The sequence below is a fragment of the Magnolia sinica genome, chromosome 13 (genome assembly GCF_029962835.1).
Source record: "Magnolia sinica isolate HGM2019 chromosome 13, MsV1, whole genome shotgun sequence".
NCBI lineage: Eukaryota > Viridiplantae > Streptophyta > Magnoliopsida > Magnoliales > Magnoliaceae > Magnolia > Magnolia sinica.
The window spans coordinates 4,872,208-4,895,760 of record NC_080585.1 but is presented as its reverse complement, the minus strand read 5'-3'; the positions used below and the strand labels follow the sequence as shown (position 1 = coordinate 4,895,760).

Genomic DNA, 23,553 nt, shown 5'->3' with positions numbered 1-23,553 from the left:
ATCTTTCTCAATCTCTCCACTCTAATGTATTATCGACCCAAGATATTGAAAGTGGTCATTTTGGGAAAGTTCTTGGTCAGCAATCTTTACTAATTCCTCCTTCCCACTCCTATAGTTACTAAAATTGCACTCCATATACTCTATTTTAGTCCGACTAATTTTAAATCCTTTAGATTCTAAAGCAACTCTCCATAAATCTAGCTTTTTGTTTATGCCCTCCCTCACTTTGTCAATCAAATTATATCATCTACAAACAACATACACAATGGGATCTCTTCTTGCAAATGCCTCTTTAACTCGTCCATAAACAATGCGAAAAGGTATGAGCTCGACATCAAACCCTTATGCAAGCCTATAGTATATGGGAACTCATTTATCTCTCCACTAGTGGTCCTCACATTTGTTATTCTTCCCCCATGCATATCCTTGATCATGTCAATATAACTTTTTGAAGCTCCTTTCTCTCCCAACACCCCAAAATTAGCCCTCTAGGTACCCTATCATAAGCTTTTTTCTGAGTTGATAAAGACCATTTGAATATCCTTCCTCCTCTCCCTATATTTCCCCATCAATTGTCTAAGTAGGAAAATAGCTTTAGTAGTAAGCCCACTAGCATGAAACTAAACTGATTTTATGATACATTTGTCTCATGCCTTAATTTTGCTAAATCACTCTTCCCAAAGTTCCAGAATATGGCTCATAAGTTAATCATATGCTAGTTAGTGAAGCTCCATGTCTCCTTTATTCTTATAAATAGGTACCACAGTACTTTTCCTCCATTTGTCTGGCATTTTCTTCAATTTTACAATCTCGTTGAACAACTTTATCAACCAAAATAACCCAGCACCTCCCATACTCCAAACATCGATTGGTATACCATCTTGTCCAAGAACTTTTCCTATTTTCATCTTTTTAAAAGCTTATATCCTTATCTTACAAAAGTATCTATGGCCTCCGATGTTATTTGAATTTATTGTTCCATCTCTATGCTCTTAAAGTGATTGTCATTTAACAAGTTTTTTGAAAATAGCTTCTCCACCTTTCATTAATCTCATGGTCCTAGACTAGTACCCTCCAGTCGTCGCTCTTAATGCATTTAAAATTATCTAGGCCGCTACTCTTCCTCACTCTCATTTTTTCAAGTTTGAAGACATCTTTCTCACCTTCTCTTGTTCCCAATCTATTGTTGAGATCATCCTAAGCCTTAAGTTTAGCCTCAGTACTTCCTTAGCAATCTTTTTGGCATTTCATTATTGTTCAAGATTTCATTATTTCTAGTCTCCTGCCAGGCTTTGAAACATGCACGTTTCTCATTAATCTTTTTGTACATATCATTCCCCACCAAGTTTCCTTGTATAATTGGCTTTTCCCTCTAGATACTCCTAAAACATCGTTACCACTTTCAAGCCTTAAGTTTAGCCTCACTACTTAAAAATCTTTTTGGCATTTCACTATTGTTCAAGATTTTCATTATTTCTAGTCTCTTGCCAAGCTTTGAAACATATGCGTTTCTCGTTAATAGCTTTTTGTACATATCATTCCACCACTGGGTTTCCTTGTATGATTGGTTTTTCCCTCTAGATACTCCTAAAACTCTTTTACCACTTTCCTAATGCACTCATTCCTCTCATTCCACATAACATTTACTTCATCGACATTTCACTTTCCTTCTTCCATCAATTTATTTCTAAATAGCATTGTTCTCTCCTTTTAAATTTCACTACCTAGTTTTTTATACCTATTAATTTCATCCACTTTCTTCCATCTATTAAAATAATATTCATATTCATTAACATATATTGCGCGGTCAAGCTCTCTCTAGGACTCACCTTGTTGTAGAACTTACATATTGATCTTTTTTATGACGACGGGGTGTGCCCACCCCTTTTTAAGGCCAGACTAATCCCTATGGATGCACGCAATCACCTGCAAACCACGTGCATCAAGTAATCCCGGCGAGGGGAATCGATCCTTACATATTGATTGTTGTCTTTCAAGTAAAAAGAAATCTATTTTTGGCTTGTATACGATCCACTTTTGAAAGTTATTGTCCATTTCTCTTCTTAAATTAAGTGTTTGCTAGAACTAGATTGTATGCCATATAGAAATCAATGAAGCTTCCCCCATCTCATTTCTTCTCCCAAACCAATATCCTTTATATACCCTCCCATATCTTCTACTTTTCCTACATGACCAATTAAGTCTCCTCCTACAAATATCCTCTCTCTATTCAGAACTTATTGGATTAGTCCATCCATATCTTCCTAGAATTGTCTCCTGATTATATCCTCTAACCCCTACCTGCGACGCATATGTACTAATGACATTGATTATCTCCTCTCTTAACACAAGTTTTATTAATAAAATCATATAATTTACTCTCTTAACATCAACTTTATCCATTAAATTTTATCTACCATCATCCCTAACCCATTTCCAATATTGTCATTTCCTATGTATTACATCTTATGTCCATAAATTTTTCTAATTATGCCCCCTGTCCACTCGGTCTCCTAAACACAAGCTATGTTAATCTCCTTTGTTTCATCGTATCTACCAACTCCATACTCTTATCGGTCAATGTTCCTATATTCCATGTGACAAGACAAATCATATTCTCCTATACCAGCTTCTTTACCCACATGCATCCAGAATGGCGTGGAAACCATTGCCTACTTCTCATAGCAACTAGGCGCTGTTACGGCACATCAGTTCCAGAGGATTCCCTAGCCAACCTTTGCCCATTTCTCACCACACCCAGGTTCCGATGAAGCGTGTCACTTATGGGGAATGAACTAGCATGAGTTTGGAATGTCATATTTTTCAGATTCATGTTGGAAGTTTGGCATAAGTTTAGCGCCAGCTACCAACTTGATGCAACCCTCCTTTATTCTGGCTAGGGGTTGGCAATGAGAGGGGTCTCATTTTCCCCAATGTTTGTCTGCTTTGCCTGAATGGTGCAGAATCTATCAACCATCTATTCTTGCAATGTATCCTATCCTTGGAAGTGTGGTCAGGAGCTCCCCAGCTTGCGGGGGTTCTTTGGGTGATGCATTCCTCTATCAAAAGCCTCCTTTTCTCCAGGCATGCAGCTGATAGCGGGAGGCTAGGTAGGAAGAAATGGAGAATCTCGCTTCTCGCGGTTCTCTGGGCCGTCTGGGCTGACAGAAACAATAGGTGCTTCCGCAATAGAAGCCTCTCCTCTTCAGGGGTCTTCAACAAGACCCTTCTCCTTTTTCTGTGATTGGGCTCCTTGACTGTTTGGGCTCTCAGTTTTGATCTGTCTTCGGGTTTTCCAGCTGCAGGGCAGCTGACTGTTGTATTTCTAGCTTTTGTGAGCTTCTCGTTTCTGTAGGTTTCTCATCTTTCTAATTTTTTTTCATTCTTTTTCTGGGTTTCCAGCCCTCTGTATATTTAGTTTTTCCTAGGTTTTCTTTTTCTTCTCTCTTTTGTTCTTTTTCCATTTTTTGGCTTTGGCCCAATAAATTCATCTTTCAAAAAAAAAAAAAAAAAAAAAAATAGTTGGTTCGGCCAAGACCAGAAACAGTAGGATCACAGCTCAATACTGACTCTCCCCTCTGGTAGGACTTAACTAGCTTGATTTTTTTTATGACAATAGGGTGTCCCTGCCCCTTTTGAAGGCAAGACTATTCCCTGCAGATGCACGCAATAAACTACAAACCACGTGAATCGAGTAAAGCGCGGGGAAGGACTAACTAGCTCAATTAACAAAAACAGAAAATAAATAACAGTTCAGAAACCACTCATACCTTTTCCTTAGCCCAACCAAAGGCAAAGTTGTATATCTCACGGAATTTTTCTGTATAAACAGAGAGCACAAAGTGTCAATCGCAACAGAAACCAAAATACCACCAAGCTTGCAACAAAGGAGACATTTACCATAATTGAAATCAACAAATCATGCATAAAGCATGTTTAGGGTGCATATGTAATTTCATGCTTTTGGGAACAAAAAGGTAGTATAAGCTACTTCCAGAACATTTCTGAATGTGGGGAATTTCTACTATGAGTAGACATTCTGAAACAATAACAAAAGTGTGTTGTTCTCACTACTCTTCAGGACTCCAAAGGCAGAAAAGCTAGCCATCCCAAATAGCACCTTTTGTGGTGCAAAGAGAAAAAGGTTTAACTTCATAATTTATCCTTTTGTCGGTCCCCAACTGATACCTTAAACATAATAGTTCTCCATTTCCTTTGGAAATAAGAAGCTTTTCAAACATTTCAGTGGTAACATAAACTAGAACTCTAAATAGTGACATAAAATACTAAACTACAATTTAACCATATAATGAACACCATCTGTTCTTATTAATAGATATACAGACTTACGTTCATCTTTTAGCTCTGAGCGCATGAACTGTATTCTCTCGCGGAACTTCTCAAGGGAATCTATCCTGCAATGCATATAACCAGCTATCAGTGCAATCCCTTTTTCAGAGTAGCCTTCGTCATCACGTTTAACAACATCAACGAGCAGCAACATTAATCAACTAATTCTTACCCCAATGACTGCAATCCAGTAATAAACTCCTGACGAGAGAATTCGCACATGGTAGCAGCCTTCATATGCCAGGACACAACTAACTGCGATAGATACAGAATCCTCATTTATCTTTAGAAAATAAGTTTAACATCAATGCTGCAACTAGAAAGGACTATCAAAAAGATAGCACATGCTCATGTGTGAATCATCTTACATTTCATTCAAAATATTTGCTACCCATGTGCAAGCGTCTAACACTCTAATGAGTTGCACAATCAAAACCCAATGCAGTGGAACAATTATTCCAAAGTCCAAAGTCAAAAGTCAAAAGTGTCAATTTCAGTTCTCTGAAATGCAATTCTTGTTACTGGATATTGTAGTAGTTATCTTATGAGGCCACAATATATGTACTACAATAATACAAGAACATAACCAAGTTCCATGTGATATTAAGCATGGTTGCATATGCTCACTGCCTTCAGATAGATGATTGTAGACAAATCAGACTTCTCATAGTACATCACAACATATCTGCAAAAGGTTATACCTTCATTTAAAAACAATTATTCTGTATATTGTGTATCTACCTCTAAGAGATTGTAACTTCAACAATAATTTCACTAAGAATAATTCCGCACTATGCCCAGATGCCACTACAAACCATGCAAATATTCAATGAGAAAGTGTCACCGAGTTAAGACAATAAGCCCATACCATAACAATGTCTCGAGGATCCACCTGCCAAGGACCAAGTCAAACAGTAAATATGGCACTCAAATTGTGATGAAACTAAAGAAAGAATAAAACATAAGGAATAATTAGGATAAAGAGCCATATTTGATCCAATTCCATTTAAAACAAGGACAACCAAAATCATGTAGAGCTGTCTAGAGTCTCTAGATGATACTTGACCAAAAGAGGATATGGTCCCCAAATCAATATACTTAGTATGGAAAGAAAGATGGGAGGGTGGCTTAGTCTCTCCATTTCTCAAAATATAGGACACGGATATGGGTATAACATTTGTAACACAATTCGTATTTTTAGTTTTATGATGAAATACAAGAGCAATTCCATTAACTTTTAGTTTCATTAAGCCTTGTTTCTTGATCTTTTTTTTATTTTGAAGGGCAACACTAATTTTATTAAGAAGCACTGAGATGGCACAAAGACTACCAACCAAGAAGCCTACAAATGAAGCAAAAAAGAAAAATTACAATCCTTAATCGAAGGAATACAAGAGGCCCACTCTATAACAAGGATGACCACCTTAGAGGAGACCTTTTCTACCCTAGAAGATTCATTGGAAACACCGCCCATTGCGATCACCCCAAATTGCCCATAAAGTGGCAAGGAGTGGATTTCACATGATCACCATGGTAGGCTGGGTAAAAAATCAACAGCAGACATCTCTCTTCCAACCATTTCCTTTGGTGTGGCCCATCTAAATCACGGGTCAGCCTGATTTTTTGGACATGGGCCTAACATGAGATTACACATTTAATGGTTGGAGTGGATTCCATGTACACACATCGTGAGCAGGCTAGGGTGTGCATCCCATAATTTTTTTTTAACATGCAAAGGACATCTCGCGCCCGCCACAAGGATATTTATGTGTCACGACATGGCCCAAGTTCTGTGGGGCCCACAGTGATGTATGTGTTTTATCCACACCATTCATCTACTTTGCCAACTCATTTTAGTGCATGAGACCAAACATAATGCAGATCCAAATCTCTAGTGAACGACACCAAAGAAAACAGTGGGGATTGAACGCTCACTGTTGAAAACTTCTTAGGGGCCACAGAAGTTTCAGATCAAGCTTATATTTGTGTTTTCTCTTCATCCAGGTCTGTGTGATATTATGAACAGGTCGGATGGCAAATAAAACACCACGATGGGCCCTAGGAAGGTTTCAACAGTGAGTGTAATCCCACCGTTTTCTTTGGTGTGGTCCACTTGTGTTTTGGATCTACATCATTTGCGGGCTCACGCGCTAAAATGAGTTGGCAAAATGGAAGGACGGCATGGATAAAACACACATCATGTTGTGCCCCGTCATGCCACATGATATCCCCATGGCAGGTGCTGCAATCTGCTTCCACAAATCTCGTCCAGAGGGACGCCTACAGATTTTTTTTTTGAGAGGCCCACTCTGGTGTGTATGTGAAATTCACTCCGACTATTAGATGTGTGCTACTACTTTAGGCCCACATCCAAAAAATCAGGGTGACCTGTGGTTCAGATGGGCCACACAGCCAGGGAAACAGTTTGGAGGGTGGGCACTACCCTGTAGAATGTTTTCAATTGGAATCAGTGTTGTCATGTGCGATCGCACATTCGCATATGCGATCCCATATGCGCACATATGTGCACTGATCGCATATGCGACAGTGGCATATGCGATCACTGCACATATGCAATCGCATATGCCACATGTGCCATGATATGCGATCGCATATGCGATGAATGAGCATATGCGATCACATAGTTGCCAACGGTCATAAATCTGACCGTTGGAAAGAAAAGAAAAAAAAATTAATTCTAATTTTTTTCTCTATAAAAAGGGATTCTAAACACTCCTACATGCACTCAAAGCTCAAACTCTCTCTATCTCTATTTTGCTCTCTTACACTCTCTCTTACACAATTCCAAGCCTCAAGCTGCACTCCTCCATCCATATTTCTTTCAAGAATCAAGATTGAGATTGAAGTTTCAATTAAGGGACAAGTACATACATCCACAAGGGTTCAAGAATCAAGATTCAAAAGACATTACAAGACAACCAAGCTCTTCATCCATTGAATTGAACTCTCTTTCTAGTTTCTAATTTTTCCAAGTTATAAATATTCACACAACACACCCACTACTCTCTCTTTCTAGTTTCTAATCTATTATCTCTCTCTCTTTCTATCTCATTCTCTCTTAAAGTTTCATAATATCCAAGTTTTAAGTTTTCTAACAACTTCTAACATTTTTTTTAATTTGTTTGTTACTTTGTTACAAGTTAGTGTTGTGCTAGTGACTTAGTGTTACAACTTACAACTTACAAAAACACAACTTTACAAGTCTACATTCTATATAATTCTAGAATCAAGATCAAGACTCAAGTCAAGGGTCAAGGACTCAAAGCAAAGGTGAAGAGAAGACAACTTAGACAAGAAGTGAAGATTGAAGAATTTGGAACCTCTTTTTAAATTTGTAATTGTAATTTTGTTTATGTGTAAATCTCTCTCTCCCCTCTCTTTTCTACAAGTCTACAAGTGTAACTCAACTCTCTTTCTCTTTCTCCTTTTTTTTTCCCTCTTATTCTCCCTTTCTACAAGTGTAACTCAACTCTCTCTCTCTCTCTCTCTCTCTCTATCTCCTTTTCTTTTCCCTCTCCCTTTCTAGTTTCTACTAGACTACTACTAGTCTACTACTAGTGTAAGTGTGTAAGTGTGTGTGTGTGTGTAACTCTCTTTCCCTCTCCCTCTCCCAAATCTCATCTCTTTAGTCTCTTTACTCTTAGTCTTTTACTTTACTTTAGTTTTTACTTTTTAGTTTACTTTCTAGTTACTTTTTAGTACTAGGCTACTAGCAATTAATACACACACCACCGACATAATGTCTTCTTCCCAATCTTCCTCTTTGAAACCCAAGTTGAATGACCTGTGTTGGAAGTATGGGCACCACCGTAGTGTTACGGAAAAGACTCACATAATATGTGAGTTATGTGGGTATGTGAATTCCAGTAGCATTACAAGACATAAGCAACATCTTGCACATTTACTGGGGTCAAATGCAAAAGCATGCGACAAAATTACTCCAGAAATCCAAAGGAAGATCATGGAGTATATGGAAAAACAATCGAAAAAGAGATGCGATAGTGCCCTACGTTAGGAGGAATATTTGGAACAATATGCACATGAAGATATAAACGTAGTTAATGTAGATGAAGCTAGTCTAACTCCCCCGACTTCGACAGGCCGGTCTAGACCACAAGTACAACCAACGGTCTCGAAAAGAGCCCGAAGGCATGAGCCCATGGATAGATGGTGTAGACCACACCCCGAGGATATGATCAACTAACGAGATAGAGGCAAAGGGTCGGCTCAAACAACTTTAGAAAAACAGTATAAATAAAAAGATAGAAAAACCACTATTCAATATATTGCTAAGTTGTTTTACCAAACCGGCATTGCTTTCAACGTCGTTAAATCGAAAAGCTTCAAAGTAATGGTTGAGGCTATAGGTCAATTTGAACCCGGGTTTAAACCTCCTTCATATCATGAAATGAGGGAGACATGCATGAAAACTTAAGTTGAATATACGCGATCCTTTATAACTAAATATAAGGAATCGTGGAAAACATATGGGTGTTCACTAATGGCCGATGGATGGACCGATAAATCCAGTCGGTCTTTCATTAACTTTTTGGTAAATTGTCTAGCTGAGACCATGTTCTTAAAGTCCGTGAATGCATCGGATCATTCACACACAGGAGAATATTTGTTTAACTTACTAAATAATGTAGTTGAAGAAATACGTGAGGAATATATTATACAAGTAATTACAGACAACTCAATCTCGTATGTAATGGTCGGTCGTCTTTTTATGGAGAAGAAGCGATGTTTATTTTGGACCCCCTGTGCGGCCCATTGTGTTGATCTTATGTTAGAAGATATAGGTAGGTTATTTATAAACGTGATTGCAAGGGCTAAAAGAATCACGGTCTTTATGTACAAACACGTCCTTCTTCTTAGTCGAATGAGAAAACACATTGGGGGTAACTTGCTACATCCAGCAATCACCCGTTTCGCTAAAACCTTTTTAATACTACAAATATTACATGCAAAAAAATCAAAACTTACAAGCTTTGTAGTGTCGGCCGATTTTACAAGTGGGCATTGGTCAAAGAAAGCTGAAGGGAAACAGGTTCAACAAACAATCATTTCTCAAAGTTTTTGGACACAAGTGGTAAAGGCGCTAAAAGCATCCAAGCCCTTAGTCACTATGTTGCGATTGGTGGACGAGGATGAGAAGCCTACAATGGGCTACATATATGATGCTATGGAGAGGGCAAAAAATAAGATCATGGACCATTTTAACTATAGAGACCCTGATTACAAGCCAATTTTAAATATTATAGATAGAATATGGGGCAGCCAAATGTCATCTCCATTGTATTCAGCTGCTTACATCCTTAACCCAGCCTGTTTATTCGCTTTTGTTGATCCAGCAAAAGCACTAACTATGCATATGGTTGGATTTATTTATGTCTTGAAAAGAATGATTCCAGATAGAGGAGAACAGGACAAGATCTCAATTTTGCTGGACTTCTATGCAAAAAGTGAGGGGATATTCTCAAGAGATATCATAATAAGGCATCGGACAATGAAATTACCCAGTAAGTACTACTATGAATGTCAGTCTTAGTATCTTACAAATAGTTTTTCTACAAAGCGTCTTTAACCTACTTAAACTATTTTTCTCAGTTGACTGGTAGGCTGCCTATGGAGTAGACCCGAACAGGAAGGATCCAGCTCTAAAGAAGCTGGCTATGAGGATTCTTGGACTCACGTGTTCTGCCAATGGTTGCGAGCGCAATTGGAGCACGTTCGAGGCAGTAAGTTTAGACTGTTTAGTAATTGTAAACTTCAATTTTTTAATACAAGGCCTAAGTTAAATTAATTACCTAAATAGCTAATGTCAAATGCGCTTTGTTTCTTGCAGATTCATACCAAGAAAAGGAATCGCCTTAAGTAAAAAAAGCTCAACAACTTGTTTTTCGTTCAATACAATCAAAAATTGCGAGAACGATTCCAAACTAGGAAAGAAAAGCTCGGTTTCTTTGACCCTATCTGCTTAGATGAGTTGGATACAGATAACAAGTGGCTTGTAGAGACCAAGGACCCGATATTTGCTAGAGAGGACCTGACATGGGCACAAGTTAAAGATGTCGCATACAGATCGACACCTGGTGAAGGTAGTACCACTCGAAGGTGAAGGATGGGGAGAGCCGGGGGGCGAGTAGTAGCCGTCAACTCGTTAAAGAGATTGAGGAGATGATGATAATGATGATCAAGCTGAAAATCATCTACCATTGGATGTTGATGAAGTATTAGTACGTATAGATGATGAAGAAATGGAAGAAGAAGTGTATGTGGAAGAAGGAGATAACTCGAATAATGATGATGATGGTGGTGGTAGTGGTGGTGGACCTGGTAGTGATATGTCACAATGGCAACTACATCAATGTATATAGTATATGATTAGATGAATAATAAATAAATAACTTCTTCATTTTGTTTACTAAGTGTATTGATGTTGATTGTTGATGTATATGTAGTGTTGAACGTTGAATGTTGATATTTCATATTTGTTACTTAAATGTTAAGTTAACCATATTGTATAATGCAGAATTGTTGATGAATGATGACTTAATATTTAATTCATTATGTAATTGATTTTATTTTACTTAAATTAAATGTATTTCAAGGGCCAATGACAGGATAATTTATTCACTTTTTTCTTAATTTATCCCTATTTTTCTGATTTTTTTGTTAATTTTTTGAAAAATGTTTTTTAAAAAATTATAAAAAATGGGCGACCGCATATGCGATTGTGCCATCACATATGCGCACAGGCATATGCAATCGCACACGATCACATATGCTATTTAACAACATTGATTGGAATGGGACCGGTTTTTGAACCCTGCGCTTAAAATTGGGTTAGCAAGTGGTGATTGGATTGGATTTAGGAAACACATCAAGCAAGGATCCCTACGGCGTCCCGTTTTTGTAGTCCTAATTCCCTTCCGCAACGGTAAGGTTTTCAGTTATGTGTAAATCATTGTAAGGTATACTAGATTTTTCATCCACTGTCTGTACAGTTCCAAGAATGTTTGGTAAATATGAAATGTCGAAAGGACATTTTTGGAATATCATGAACTCTGAGGAATTTTCAGGTAAAAATCCCAAATCTTTATGAGAGAACTCTTAAGAAAAAGAGCAGTTACAAACACTTGATCGGAGAATAGAAGATACCTGCAGATCATTGCAAAGAAGGGTGATGCCATCGGCCATGATCATATCGACGTAAGGGTCTGCACAAATTCAACAGTTCTATTAGAATCTGAAATGTAAGGAATGAAAAATGGTACATAGAAGATATTGCAAATCATCCTTAAGAACATGTTCCAATCAATAATAATGCAAATCGAAAGTAATAGAAAAAACATAAAGTGTGCAATTGTACTCTATTTTGTCAAGAAACCTGAATCCTGTCTATGTTAGAACTGCAAAGTCACCCATCTTCCCTACATGACTTTTCTCATTTACCTTCCTGTTTAGATTAAGTAACTTTACAGAAGGAGCCAACTTACCACAACAGAAATGTAAATAGTCCCAAAATATCAAGTATCCTGATTTACAAAATTTCCAAAGGATATTCCTCAAAATGCATGCCTCTTGAATCGTACCCTTTTTAACATTTCTTCCTCAAAGTAATGAATTTGGGCTTTGAGTACACATGTCAAAGTTTTTAAGAACACTATTGGAAAAAAGTTAGCTTTTGGGCATAATTGATCTCTATGATCTAGATTTCAGTTTGTTCTGGCTCTTTGAGTAGTACACATATGCACTTCAAGTCAAGAACAAAACAACGAAGGCAGCGACTTAGTAGTGACCACCAATGATTGTGTTATGATTTTGGTTCTAGTAACATCGAGAAATCAGAAATTAAAGGTGAAGTAGCTTTTCTTTATTAGTAACTGAGTGAGTAGGCTCACCTTTATATCTACGATAAAGCTCCTCAAGATGCCGAGAATCAGTCACTGCTCTAATCTGTGGCTGGCTGTAGAATATATCAAAAGCCCCTTCCAGATGCCAATCACTGGCCTTCAATGCCTGAAGAGCAACCTTCTCACTGCACATATAACAGTATGTAATATGTAAGGGCATCAAATGCTAAAATTGCACATAAGCAAGCATCCAGGTACCCAATGCATATAAGGGGAATGACTAAAATGATAAGTAACATAAATGCACAAATATGTGTTCATATACACATAACATCTAGAGAAATGCATACCATGATCTGTTAGTTAGTATATTTATGCAAGCATGTTTAACACCATTAAGACAAATCATCATCTAAGCCTCATCTCAATTGATTGGGGTTGGCTACATGGATCATGTTCCGTCATTCCATTGGATCAAAGACCATAACTTCAGTTAGACCAGGCCATCAAGTATTTTCTTACTACCTCCACCCACATCCTTCTTGGCCTTCTCCTTGCCTTTTTAGAGCCTTCAACTTGCACCAACTCCCTCCTAACAGGCACAGTTCTTGGTCATCACTGCACATGACCAAACCATCTCAACTCCACTTTCCTCATCTTATGATGCTACTCCTAAGTTCCCTTGAATGCATTCATTTCTAATTCTACCCTTATCTTGCCACTCATCCATCTCAACATCCTCATTTCAGCTACACTCAGTGTTCGTAGTATTAGTATCGTTACATGAATCGCTGGTTGAGGATACAGAAACATGTATCGACATTGCCAGCAATATCGTTGATACCTGAAAATGTATCGCCAACTGAGGGAAACATTAGGGAAACACGAGGAAATGGTGGAATTTCTCAATGAAACTTCAAGATATGCTAAAATACACATATTTGCACATTAAGGAATCAAATAATTGCAAAAAAAAAAAAAAAAAAACCGCATACATAATAAGTTTCTCTTTAATGGGGGTCTAAAAGCATGTGATGTTGACTCGGGAAAGCATTAGAGAAACATGGGGAAAATGGTGGAATTTTTCAATGATATTTCAGGAGATGCTAAAATACACATCTTTGCATATTTAAGAATCAAATAATAGCGAAAATATACATATTTGTATATTTACGAATCAAATAATAAGTTTCCCTTTAATGGGGCCTAAAAGCATGTAGCGTTAACTCAGGAAACATTGGAGAAGCATGGGGGAAATGATGGATCCATCTATCCATCCATCCATGCATGCACATACATACATAAAAACACACATGCATGATCCATCCATCCATGCATACGTGCACACACACACACACATCCATCTATCTAACCATCCATGCATGCATGCATCCATCCATCTAACCATCCATGATCCATCTATCCATCCATCCATATACACATACAAATATGCATTTCATCATACAACCATGCGCCCATAAAAAAATTTGAAATGAAATTTTTTTTACTAAACAATTTTTTGGCGATATCGATACATTGCCAATATAATCGAAATATTGCTGATATAATCGTGATACAAGCAACACCTGGAATTTACATAGTCAAGAATATTGACGATACATTGGCGATATCAATATATTGGCTATACTCAGCAATATATCGCCGAGCTAGAGATACAAATAATATTGGGGATACTATCGATAATAATATTGGGAATATCCCGAACAATCACTACACTAATCCTATGAACGTGTTGTTCCTTAACTGCTCAACATTCCGTGCCATAATGCATGACTAGTCTTATAGTTATCCTATAAAATTTCTCTTTCAATTTGAGTGGTACATGATCACATAAACTACAAGGGCACATCTCCATTTCCACCACCCCACTCAATTCTTTGGGCAACATCCTTCTCAATCTCTCCACTCTCATGAATCATCAACCCACGATATCAGAAGTGATCATCTTGGTAAACTTCTTGGTCAGCAATCTTAATTCTTAACTGATTCTCGTTTCCACCCCTGATGTTACTAAAATTGCACTCCATAAGATAATTGCAGTCCATATTTTATTTAGTCCAACTAATTTTAAATCCTTCAGATTCCCAAACACCCTACATAAGAAGGAGCAACCAAGAATTATTCATTTACTTGAGACAACAATATTACTAATAGGAATTGGATGATTTGTTTCGTAGATACAGCAAGTGTTTGATACTTGAATTACATGCACAATGAGAGTAGCATTTCTTGTGGTTGGTGATTGAATTGCTTGGAGATTGATACAGCGGATCTGGTGTGATCCAAATGAGCAATTGCAACACTTGACTTCAAGCATATGAAGTGTAGACCAAAGGTATACATGCAAACATTTAAAGTTCGATGTTATAGAAATATTTTTACATAAGCAACAAAAAAGGGATTGCAAAGAATTAGGTTATGAGGGATAAACCTAAAGAGGGATTACATTGCCCAATTCTGCCAACCTAGAACCCACAAAAGGCTGTTGGTTGATTAAGACAGCAAGAGGGTGGTCATGGAAGTTGAGTATCCACCAAGGAAGGAGGATGTAGCAACTAATCTAACGGATCAACTGGCAGTGAAAAAGCATTGCGCTATTTTGTGCAGCCAACTACCCAAGCATAATGTGTTTGGTGCTTCAAGCTTAGCACTTTGCCAGGCAACTGCCCCTCCATGACCCTACTCAGCTTTCTTGCCCTTTGGAGAGTGTATAATTGTTGGGACCTTATGGGCGTGTGAGTGGATCAGTGGGGTCAATGTGAACATCTGCCAAAACCAATGCTATGAGCCCAGCAAGAAGAGGTTAGTGGATGTCAGGTGGGTACCCATCATAAAACTCTTGCCAATCTAAAAGCCAACCCAAATTGCCAAGAGAAGCTAAGATGACAATGGTGATGGTGATGATGAAAAGAGGAGCTGCAAAGATTCAAAAAAAAACTGCAAAATGGCAAGAAAAAATAAAGGGAAAAAAAAAAATCAACAATAGGATTTGTTAACAAGCATGCCACTAGGTTTCTATATCCGTATAAGTCTATACCCATATCAAATTGTGCGATGAGTTCAACCAGATCATTGAGCGATAAGCAAATGATGCAGTTTTAAGATATAAAAGTTATCAAGAAATAAATCCAAGTCCAAATAGGGAGTTCACCTTGTTCCCGTTATTGCCATGAACTGCTGAACTTTCTCTCGGTGCCCTCTACCCAATTTATGCTGCCAATCAAATAACAGTCAGTTAATGCATTTTGCATCATATTAGAGATCAAGGTACAGCAGATTCAAGCACATGTCACACCATATTATATAAAAGAAAACCTTAAAAGCAGCACTTGCTTTTCGTGGTCAACGCTGAAACAGGTAGTTTCTTCTACAAAAACTGGGCAATCCAATCAGACAGCACACGATTTTCCTTTTCTGGTGCACCAGGGTCAAATTGAACGTGGCACAACAGTCCATGATCCAGACCATTCATTGGTTGGGTGCACCCAGGATGGACCACTTTTCACAAATCACACAGATTGGACGACATTACACATCCAACAGGGGACTTTTCCAGTTCAATGCTGACAAATACCAATATTCTTTCTGCCATCCATTTGGAGGTCACCGCCTGGAGTCCTGTACAGTTAAGACATCTGATTGGTGAGATTTTTCAATTGGAGCTGAGTGATGGTGGGACCTACCAGATGGATGACCTGGGGTTCATGGACCATTTTTCCATGTGTATGGTTCGAGTGCAGCACACCGGATAAGGAAACTTATGCGCTGAACACAGGAAGTCTAAATTTCCCGAGAACAAAATGTGTGCATAGGAGTTTGTGTACTCATAGGCATCATTTTCTGCAGACAGGTAACCAAAAAAGTAAAGCAATTCCCCAATAGATGAATAAAAATTGATCCAAAATTATATTAGATTGTGGTTTCAACAAAGAACTCTGACTTCCAAATTATACAATCAGCTTCTCAAAAATATAATAAAAAAGGATGTCAGGCAGACAGCTCCGCTCACAGCATGCCAGCACACATGTCCAAACTGTCCAACAGTTGAGACCGACTGTATAGATCCCTGGCCTCATAAATCAGAGTGGTCCACTCATCAAGGGTATTTTTGTTGAATCATGCATGATGGGGCGCGCTTAATGAACAGCCCAGATTTTGCACAAATGTGAGTGGTTGGGCTCAGGCTGCACTTGGGCTCGGCTGTGTACAGTCATCACGAGCCGAGCTCGAGCCTGCATCTTTCGGCCTATCATGGGCCAGGACCGGGCTTTAGCCTAGGTTGGACAGAACTCAGCCCGTCCGTTAACAGCCCTAACTGACAGTACCATGTCCAGGTCATGATAGAATAATACCAACTCAGGTACTCTCAAGTTTGCCAGCACCCATCCTCCCAAACTAGATGAGTACGCCCATCCATGGGTGTTGCATAATGGAGATTATATGCGGATGATGCGGGCCTACGGTTGGATAGAGAGTGTAGCTGATATGTAGATCAACTTACACTCATCAATAAACACATACATCACCAAATTTTGGGTGATCAAAATTTTTCAAAATGAATTTTTATTTCTTTCATTATTTTAATTAAAAACATTATTTAAAAAATCAAGAAATTTTACGTAACTCGTCTTACAAGTAGTGTCATGTGAATTTTTTACACCATACTTGCAATTTAAATAGGTGAAAATAGAAGATTTTCGGATCTTCCCCAAATTATTCCATGTTCCCTTATTGTTCAGATTCACATTGGAAGTTATGGCATAAGTTTAATGTCAGCTGCAACATGACACAGCCCTCCTTTTATCCAAGCTAGGGATCTGCAATGAGCATAAAATTCCTACAGGCATGATGTAATAGACTATCACATAAATTGATTACAATGAAGCACTATCTAATAGTCTATTAGTTTACAATCACCGAATTTTCAAATTTTCACTAAATTCAAATATCATCATTAAAAAAAACCAAGATTCATATGCAAAAAGTGCATAAACGTGGATTAATGACTTACTTTTATCGAAACTAAGCAAAAGAAACAATTAAAAACTACTGTAATCACAAAAATCTTACCAAATGGGTTTCAGCCCACTCCCACTTTTTTATCAAAAGTGATTTCTTCCATAACAACTCAAAAGGAGTTGCCCAAATGCAGTAGCAAACACATTCCTATAGAAGGGAATTTTTTAAGTTCCCCCATAGCATTGGCCTCGTGAGACAGAGATAATACCAACTAATTTTATAGACATTGAAAACACTGATCGCGACTACAAATTTTCAAGCCATTTACGTAACATGCCTCTGAACTATCATCCTACGAAAGCACTTGACCTAGCGTATTTTTCAAAGGATCCCTAGGAAACCCTAGGGACAAGCCATGTATGGTAGAATTCTTCTAAAGCTCTTAAGGAGAAGAAAAAAAAGGCTACTAGTAGCTATTATCACACTAAAAATGAGCATGATATCGCTCCAGAACATTCTCAACCTATAGATGATGAACATAGGAAGAGTTTAAGAACTCATTCATATCCAAATACCAAGATGACCATGGGTTTGTATCAAAAACTAATGACAAGTTCGACCCTTCATCATATTCAAAAGCAATCCAGTCAAACGAGTTTTAAGAAATGGTTAAAAGTTACAAAAGAATAAATTGATTTTATAGCAAAGATAAAGCATGATTATTGGTCAATTTTCTGAAAGATCTATTATTGGTCAATTTTCTAAAAGATCTTAAAGCTATGGGATTTAAATGAGTTCCAAAAAAAAAAAAAGGTTAAGGCAGGAGGGAACCATGGACAAGCATAAAAAGCCCACCCAGTGACAAAAGGTTATATACCTAAAGGGATGGTGTAGACTACCTTTCAAAAAAAGGGATGGTGTAGACTTCGAAGAGACTCCTATAGTGAAACTCCAATTTGTTACGATTTTGGCATCTGTGGTTGCTTTCTTTGACCTTGGATTGCACAAGATGGATGTCAAGACATGATTCTTGAATGGTAAATTAGATGGGGATTTCTTAGTAAAGATTGTGATCACAAGGTTTATAGGCTCATGAAATCCCTGTATGGGTAAAGCAATCTTCTAGACCGTAAGTAGCATACGAAACTCCACAAGGGTACTATAATGATTGGTTTTGTCTCAAATGAAAGATATAAAAATTTATATGTTAACAACTGTGGAAGCAGTTTTGTGTTTTTATCATTATATGTAGACGACATTTTAATTGCTGAAAATGATATTGATGCAATATCCGGGGTTAGGAATTGGTTAAGTGGTCATTTTGAATTGAAGGATTTGGGTGAAGCCAAATATTTACTGCGATAAAAAAAAGTCACACACAATCAACCAAACTCTTTATTAACTCTGTTTTTTTTTAATTTTCCTTTTAACCCACCTCGATCCCTCGAACTACCTGTCAAGTGAGGGACCTCACTTCCACCTATAAAAGCTCAAGGTTGGCTCTTTATCAACACTGTTGCAAGAGTCGTATATGGAACTGTGTTGAAGAGGTTTGGAATAGAAATGTGTAAACTAATTGATACTCCCATAAGTAAGAAGAAGAAAAAAAATAAGAATAAAGGAAATGACTGAAATGATGGATTCGGGTGATGCCCGTATTCATTGAAAGTTTATATCAGCAACGGATCCTTAGACGAGTTGATCAGATTCGATCTTCATCCAAAACTGGCCAGTTCATCCACATGGTAGTCCCTACCAGATAGATGGCTTGGGTGTTCCACAACCTGCATGTCATTTTAGCATGTGTGTTGGCAAGTAGACACGCTTGCCTACAATGCACGTTTGCGATTATCTAACCTCTAGAACAGGAAAATACAGCCATACCACGAAAAACGATACCCTTACATGCAATCCGAAGCGGAATTTCGGAGTTAAGATAATCGGATCGAAACTGATAATTCGACTCCGAAATTATAAAATAAGAACATCAATATTACTCTAGAAATCATCAAAACCCTAAAAAAAAACACTCAAAATTTTTATCAAAGAAAATCGAAATTGCGTGATTTCAAGAAATCAGATAAAACAGTTCTGAAATGAAGATTTGAAGTTTGAGAGTTGTCAGCGATACTGACCATCTTGAATTCTTGGAAGAGAGGTTTTTGAGGAGTGATCTGGGAGAGAGAGTTTTAGGGTTTTTTATCTTTTTTTTTCTCGATCCTGAGCTCTTCTCTCTCTCTCTCGCCCTCTCTCCCTCTTTTCCTTGCTTTTGTTGCTTCGCGCTGCCCCCGACAAACGCGTCGAAAAAGTAATAATGTAAAAAATGCTCATCCCATTTGTGGGTAAGATTACCAAAATACCCTTGTTATTTCCTCTAATTCCCGGAGCCAACTGAGCTGGAATCGTCCTCAACACCTGTTTTGCGCAGCGCGTAAAACACCAAGCTCTGTGGGCCCCACCAAGTTGTACATGTGAAATCCAGGCTCTGTGGGCTCACCAAGTTGCATGTGTAAAATCAACTCTGCTCGTCAGGTGAAAACCCTTGTTTTCACCGTAGATGCAAAATATCAGCCCGATAAAAGACTGATACGACTAATACCTCTTAAGTTCAAGCAGTATGGCCCACCTTACTTTTGTATCAGGATTATTTTTTTGTATACTCCCTTCTTCCAAGTTATCCAAACTTGATGAACGGTTTTGATAAAAAATAGCCGCCACATTGACACCATACGCGGCATCCAATCCCCATCGCTCCCTGACCTGATTCCTGAATTTAGATCCATTTTGGCTTCAGGATCTAGAACCGAGGACCTCACCTGATGGACGAAATAGATTCACACGGACAAGATGGTAAGCGCGTGAGCGTTCTTATTGTACGCGCTGCGAGGATTCCCTTCTCTTTTGGTTTGCGGCGTTTGCTTGGTAGCTCCTCACACGGACACTCTCCATTTGCGACTTTATAACGCGTGGTTACTGCTCACCTAAGACATGTGCAAGACATCTTAGCCGTACATAAGGTTGGCCTCACACTGAGTATGAGTCCACATCAGGAGGGCCACACCGCAGGTACTTTGAATGTAGACATCTAGCAGATTCGTCAGCATGTGTGGCCTTTCTATGCCGACGGGTCTGATTATTGCACCCGGTCAGCTTCCTGCTAGGCTGCACCTCGGACGACTGGATGCTTCATACACGTGGCTGGTGTGATGCCTGTGATGCGCGTGAATAAGCCCGCAGAGAGGGCGCTTGGAAAAGCTGGCGAAGAACGCCGGCGGCCGCAGGCAATCGCCATGGCCGAAAGGGCGTATGGGAATAATAGCCTCTCTTTTTTCTATGTTTCTTTTTCTTCAATTTTCATGATTCATAATAGTGAATTCACTCTACTCCTCTCTGACCAAGAGCCGCCAGGGTCCACCACGAACTGGCCCACCCCTTTGGTGATCGTACCGATCGCTTTAAAACAGAGCCGTGCAGATGCTACGTGGCTAATCGTGAGAGCAGACATCCAAATTCACATGCCCGGTCCACACGTTACAGTGGGGGCACAATTGGATGACATAAGAGAAATTTGCGACAGTGGACCCCAGCTCTTATCCAATGGTTTTTCGGGGCAATACAAACTTAATTTCCAAACTTAGACCTACACGCACTGACAGCGAGAATCGGGACGAAAATACCCCTCCTTTCACGGAAACGTATTGGGTACTCCCCCTGCCACCTGCCAATGGTGGATGGCCGGTGATCTGTGGACCCCACCATGATGTATGCTTTTCATCCATGCGGTTCATATATTTTTTCAGGTCATTTTATGGTATGAGACCAAAAATGAGGTATATCCAAATCTCAAGTGTACCACATTACGGGAAACAGTGTTGAATGACCGTCAACCATTAAAAAAATTTTGGGGGCCCACTATGATGTTTATGAGAAATCCTCCCCATCTAAGTTCATTCATAGGGTCACAAAGACTTGGATGAAGAGGAAAACAAATTTCATAATGATCCAAAACTTTTGTAACCCCTAAAAGGGTTTCAATGGTAGACGTTCAATTCCCCACTGCCTTTTACAGTGTGGTCCACTTGATAGTTAGATCTATCTTATTTTTCGTCTCAAGCCTTAATATGAGCTCGCCAAATAGATGGACGATTTGGATATAACATAGACCTCATGATGGGACCCATAAAAGCAACACAGCAAAAAAAAAATTTACCGCGGTAGCAGTTTGGCAGATTTTTGTATTTTTTTTTTTTACAAGGAGAACTTTTTACCTCTTACATTTTTCTATAATGCATAATTATGTAAATATGTATATATAAGTATATAAAAATATTTTTCTATCTTGTAATTCATTTCTTTGTTTATTTATTTAGCAAGTTTATCTCTTAAACTATAATGATTTACTTAACGTACTACATATGATTTTGGGGTAGGAGAAGCTAATTTAGCCAACCAACCTATTTATTTTCCAAGATTCCATCGGGTCAATGGTTGAAAATCCATTTCATTCACTTCGTGGTCAATTTCAATCGCTTTGCGGTCAAACTAGAAATTCAACGAGGCAAAAATGAAATTGAGCGAGGCAAACATGAAATTGAGCGGGGCAAACTAGAAATTCAGCGGTGGAAGCTTAAATTTCAGGGGGGGGTTATGTTACTTAGAAGGTGTTTGATAAAACACCTGTAAAATCATTGTCTTTGTTTGTAAAACAATGAGTTTTTGAAGTTGCAGTTCAGGTCTTTGTGAAAATGTCTCATGGTAAGGGCTGCATCACTCTGAGTGAGGCTGGGGTGCACCTAATATTCTCTTAAAAATTGGGTGGCTTTTCACTTATAAGACAAGACGTAGCAAATCATTTGCATTCTCTCTACTTGTGCAATCGTTTGCATTCAGCGGGGCAAATTGAAAATTGAGTGGGGCAAACTATAAATTGAGTGTATGGGATCCAATTGTAATGCCGCAGTTTTTCAATATGACTTGAAAGAAATATAACTGTGGTTTGAATGTTGGTTCCTCAACATTACTTCTAGGAAACGTCATTATCTTGCGAATGTTTACAATTCAATTTATCTGTGCATTGATATAATGAGTCCTATGCATTTGAAGGTCTGATGACATTTGGAAAATCCGTTGTTAAAATATTGTTTTCTGATGACACATTGTGTATTTAGGAACCCTAGACTCTAATGGTGAGTATTATGTACTTTAGATAGCTCCTCTCAATGAAAAACTAAATTACTTAAAATAATTATTGATGCTTAATGTGGACACAATGCACAACAAAATGCTGCAAGATGCTTGAGGAGGTTAGGAGGTACGGATAAATATCAACTACATTTTGATACTTGTCTTTTTTGATACATCATATATTGAGTCATTTTAATCAAAATGTTAGGATTTTCAGGGACAGGAATTTATGTTCTGGTATGTGTCTTATTCTTCAATTTTTAGTTTGCTCCGCTCAATTTTTAGTTTGCCCCGCTCAATTTTCGGTTTGCCTCGCTCAATTTCTAGTTTGCCCCGCTTAATTTTCAGTTTGCCCTGCTCAATTTTATATTTGCCCCGCTGAATTTCATGTTTGCCCCGCTTAATTTTCAGTTTGCCCCGCTCAATTTCTAGTTTGACCTCATGCTTGCCCCGCTGAATTTCTAGCTTGCCCCGCTCAATATCATGTTTTCCCCACTCAATTTCTAATTTGCCTCACTCAATTTCATGTTTGCCTCACTCAATTTCATTTTTACCCTGCTGAACTTCTTGTTTGACCGCGAAGTGATTGAAATTGAGCACAAAGTGAATGAAATGGATTTTCAACCATCAACCCGATGGAATCTTGGAAAATAACTAGGTTTGTTAGCTAAATTAGCTTCTCCTACCCCAAAATCATATGTGGTACATTAAGTAAATCATTCTAGTTTAGGAGATATGCTTGTTGAATAAATAGACAAAGAAATGAATTAAAAGAGAAAAAAAAATTTTATGTGCTTATATATACATATTTATATGAATACGTATTAGAGAAAAATGTAAAGGAGAAAAAGTTCTCCCCCAAAAAAAATATAAAATTTGCCAGACTTCTACGGCACTGCGGTGGCTGCCTATATGTTTTTTTTTGTGCTTTTATGGGTCCCATCATGAGGTCTGTGTTATATCCAAACCGTCCATGTAAGCCCCGTATCCTGACCGTACCATTTCATAGGCTTCCGTGGTCTTCCCGGTCGAATTTCGGTAACCTTCGACCCTTAACCGGTATTTGCACGCGACCTGGATTCTCATGCCGTCAACCCGAGTCAACTCAACCCAAGACTTATACCTTAGCGACCGCGCCGTCGCCGCGGTTCCGATGCCA

The 23,553-nt window shown here is 38.4% G+C and overlaps 1 protein-coding gene and 1 long non-coding RNA gene across 3 annotated transcripts in view; one reads left to right on the top strand and one right to left on the bottom strand.

The window, feature by feature from the left end:
* LOC131222516 (uncharacterized) overlaps positions 1 to 19,507 on the bottom strand; it is a 29,725-nt gene extending 10,218 nt beyond the window's left edge. The window contains exons 1-8 of one of the 2 annotated variants that reach the window (XM_058217620.1): positions 19,346 to 19,507; positions 15,403 to 15,464; positions 12,279 to 12,415; positions 11,536 to 11,594; positions 5,219 to 5,242; positions 4,523 to 4,605; positions 4,351 to 4,415; positions 3,771 to 3,820 (exon numbers count right to left, since the gene is read on the bottom strand). In XM_058217620.1, coding sequence (XP_058073603.1) covers positions 3,771 to 3,820; positions 4,351 to 4,415; positions 4,523 to 4,605; positions 5,219 to 5,242; positions 11,536 to 11,594; positions 12,279 to 12,415; positions 15,403 to 15,464; positions 19,346 to 19,348 — 483 coding nt within the window. In that variant the 5' untranslated portion in view covers positions 19,349 to 19,507. The remainder of the gene's footprint in view (positions 1 to 3,770; positions 3,821 to 4,350; positions 4,416 to 4,522; positions 4,606 to 5,218; positions 5,243 to 11,535; positions 11,595 to 12,278; positions 12,416 to 15,402; positions 15,465 to 19,345) is intronic. The other variant, XM_058217621.1, reaches the window with a different exon arrangement.
* LOC131222517 (uncharacterized) lies at positions 9,575 to 11,084 on the top strand. The gene is made up of 3 exons (XR_009160081.1): positions 9,575 to 9,893; positions 9,982 to 10,112; positions 10,220 to 11,084. It is a non-coding gene; the product is annotated as an uncharacterized LOC131222517 (long non-coding RNA).
* Positions 19,508 to 23,553: the final 4,046 nt, after the last annotated feature.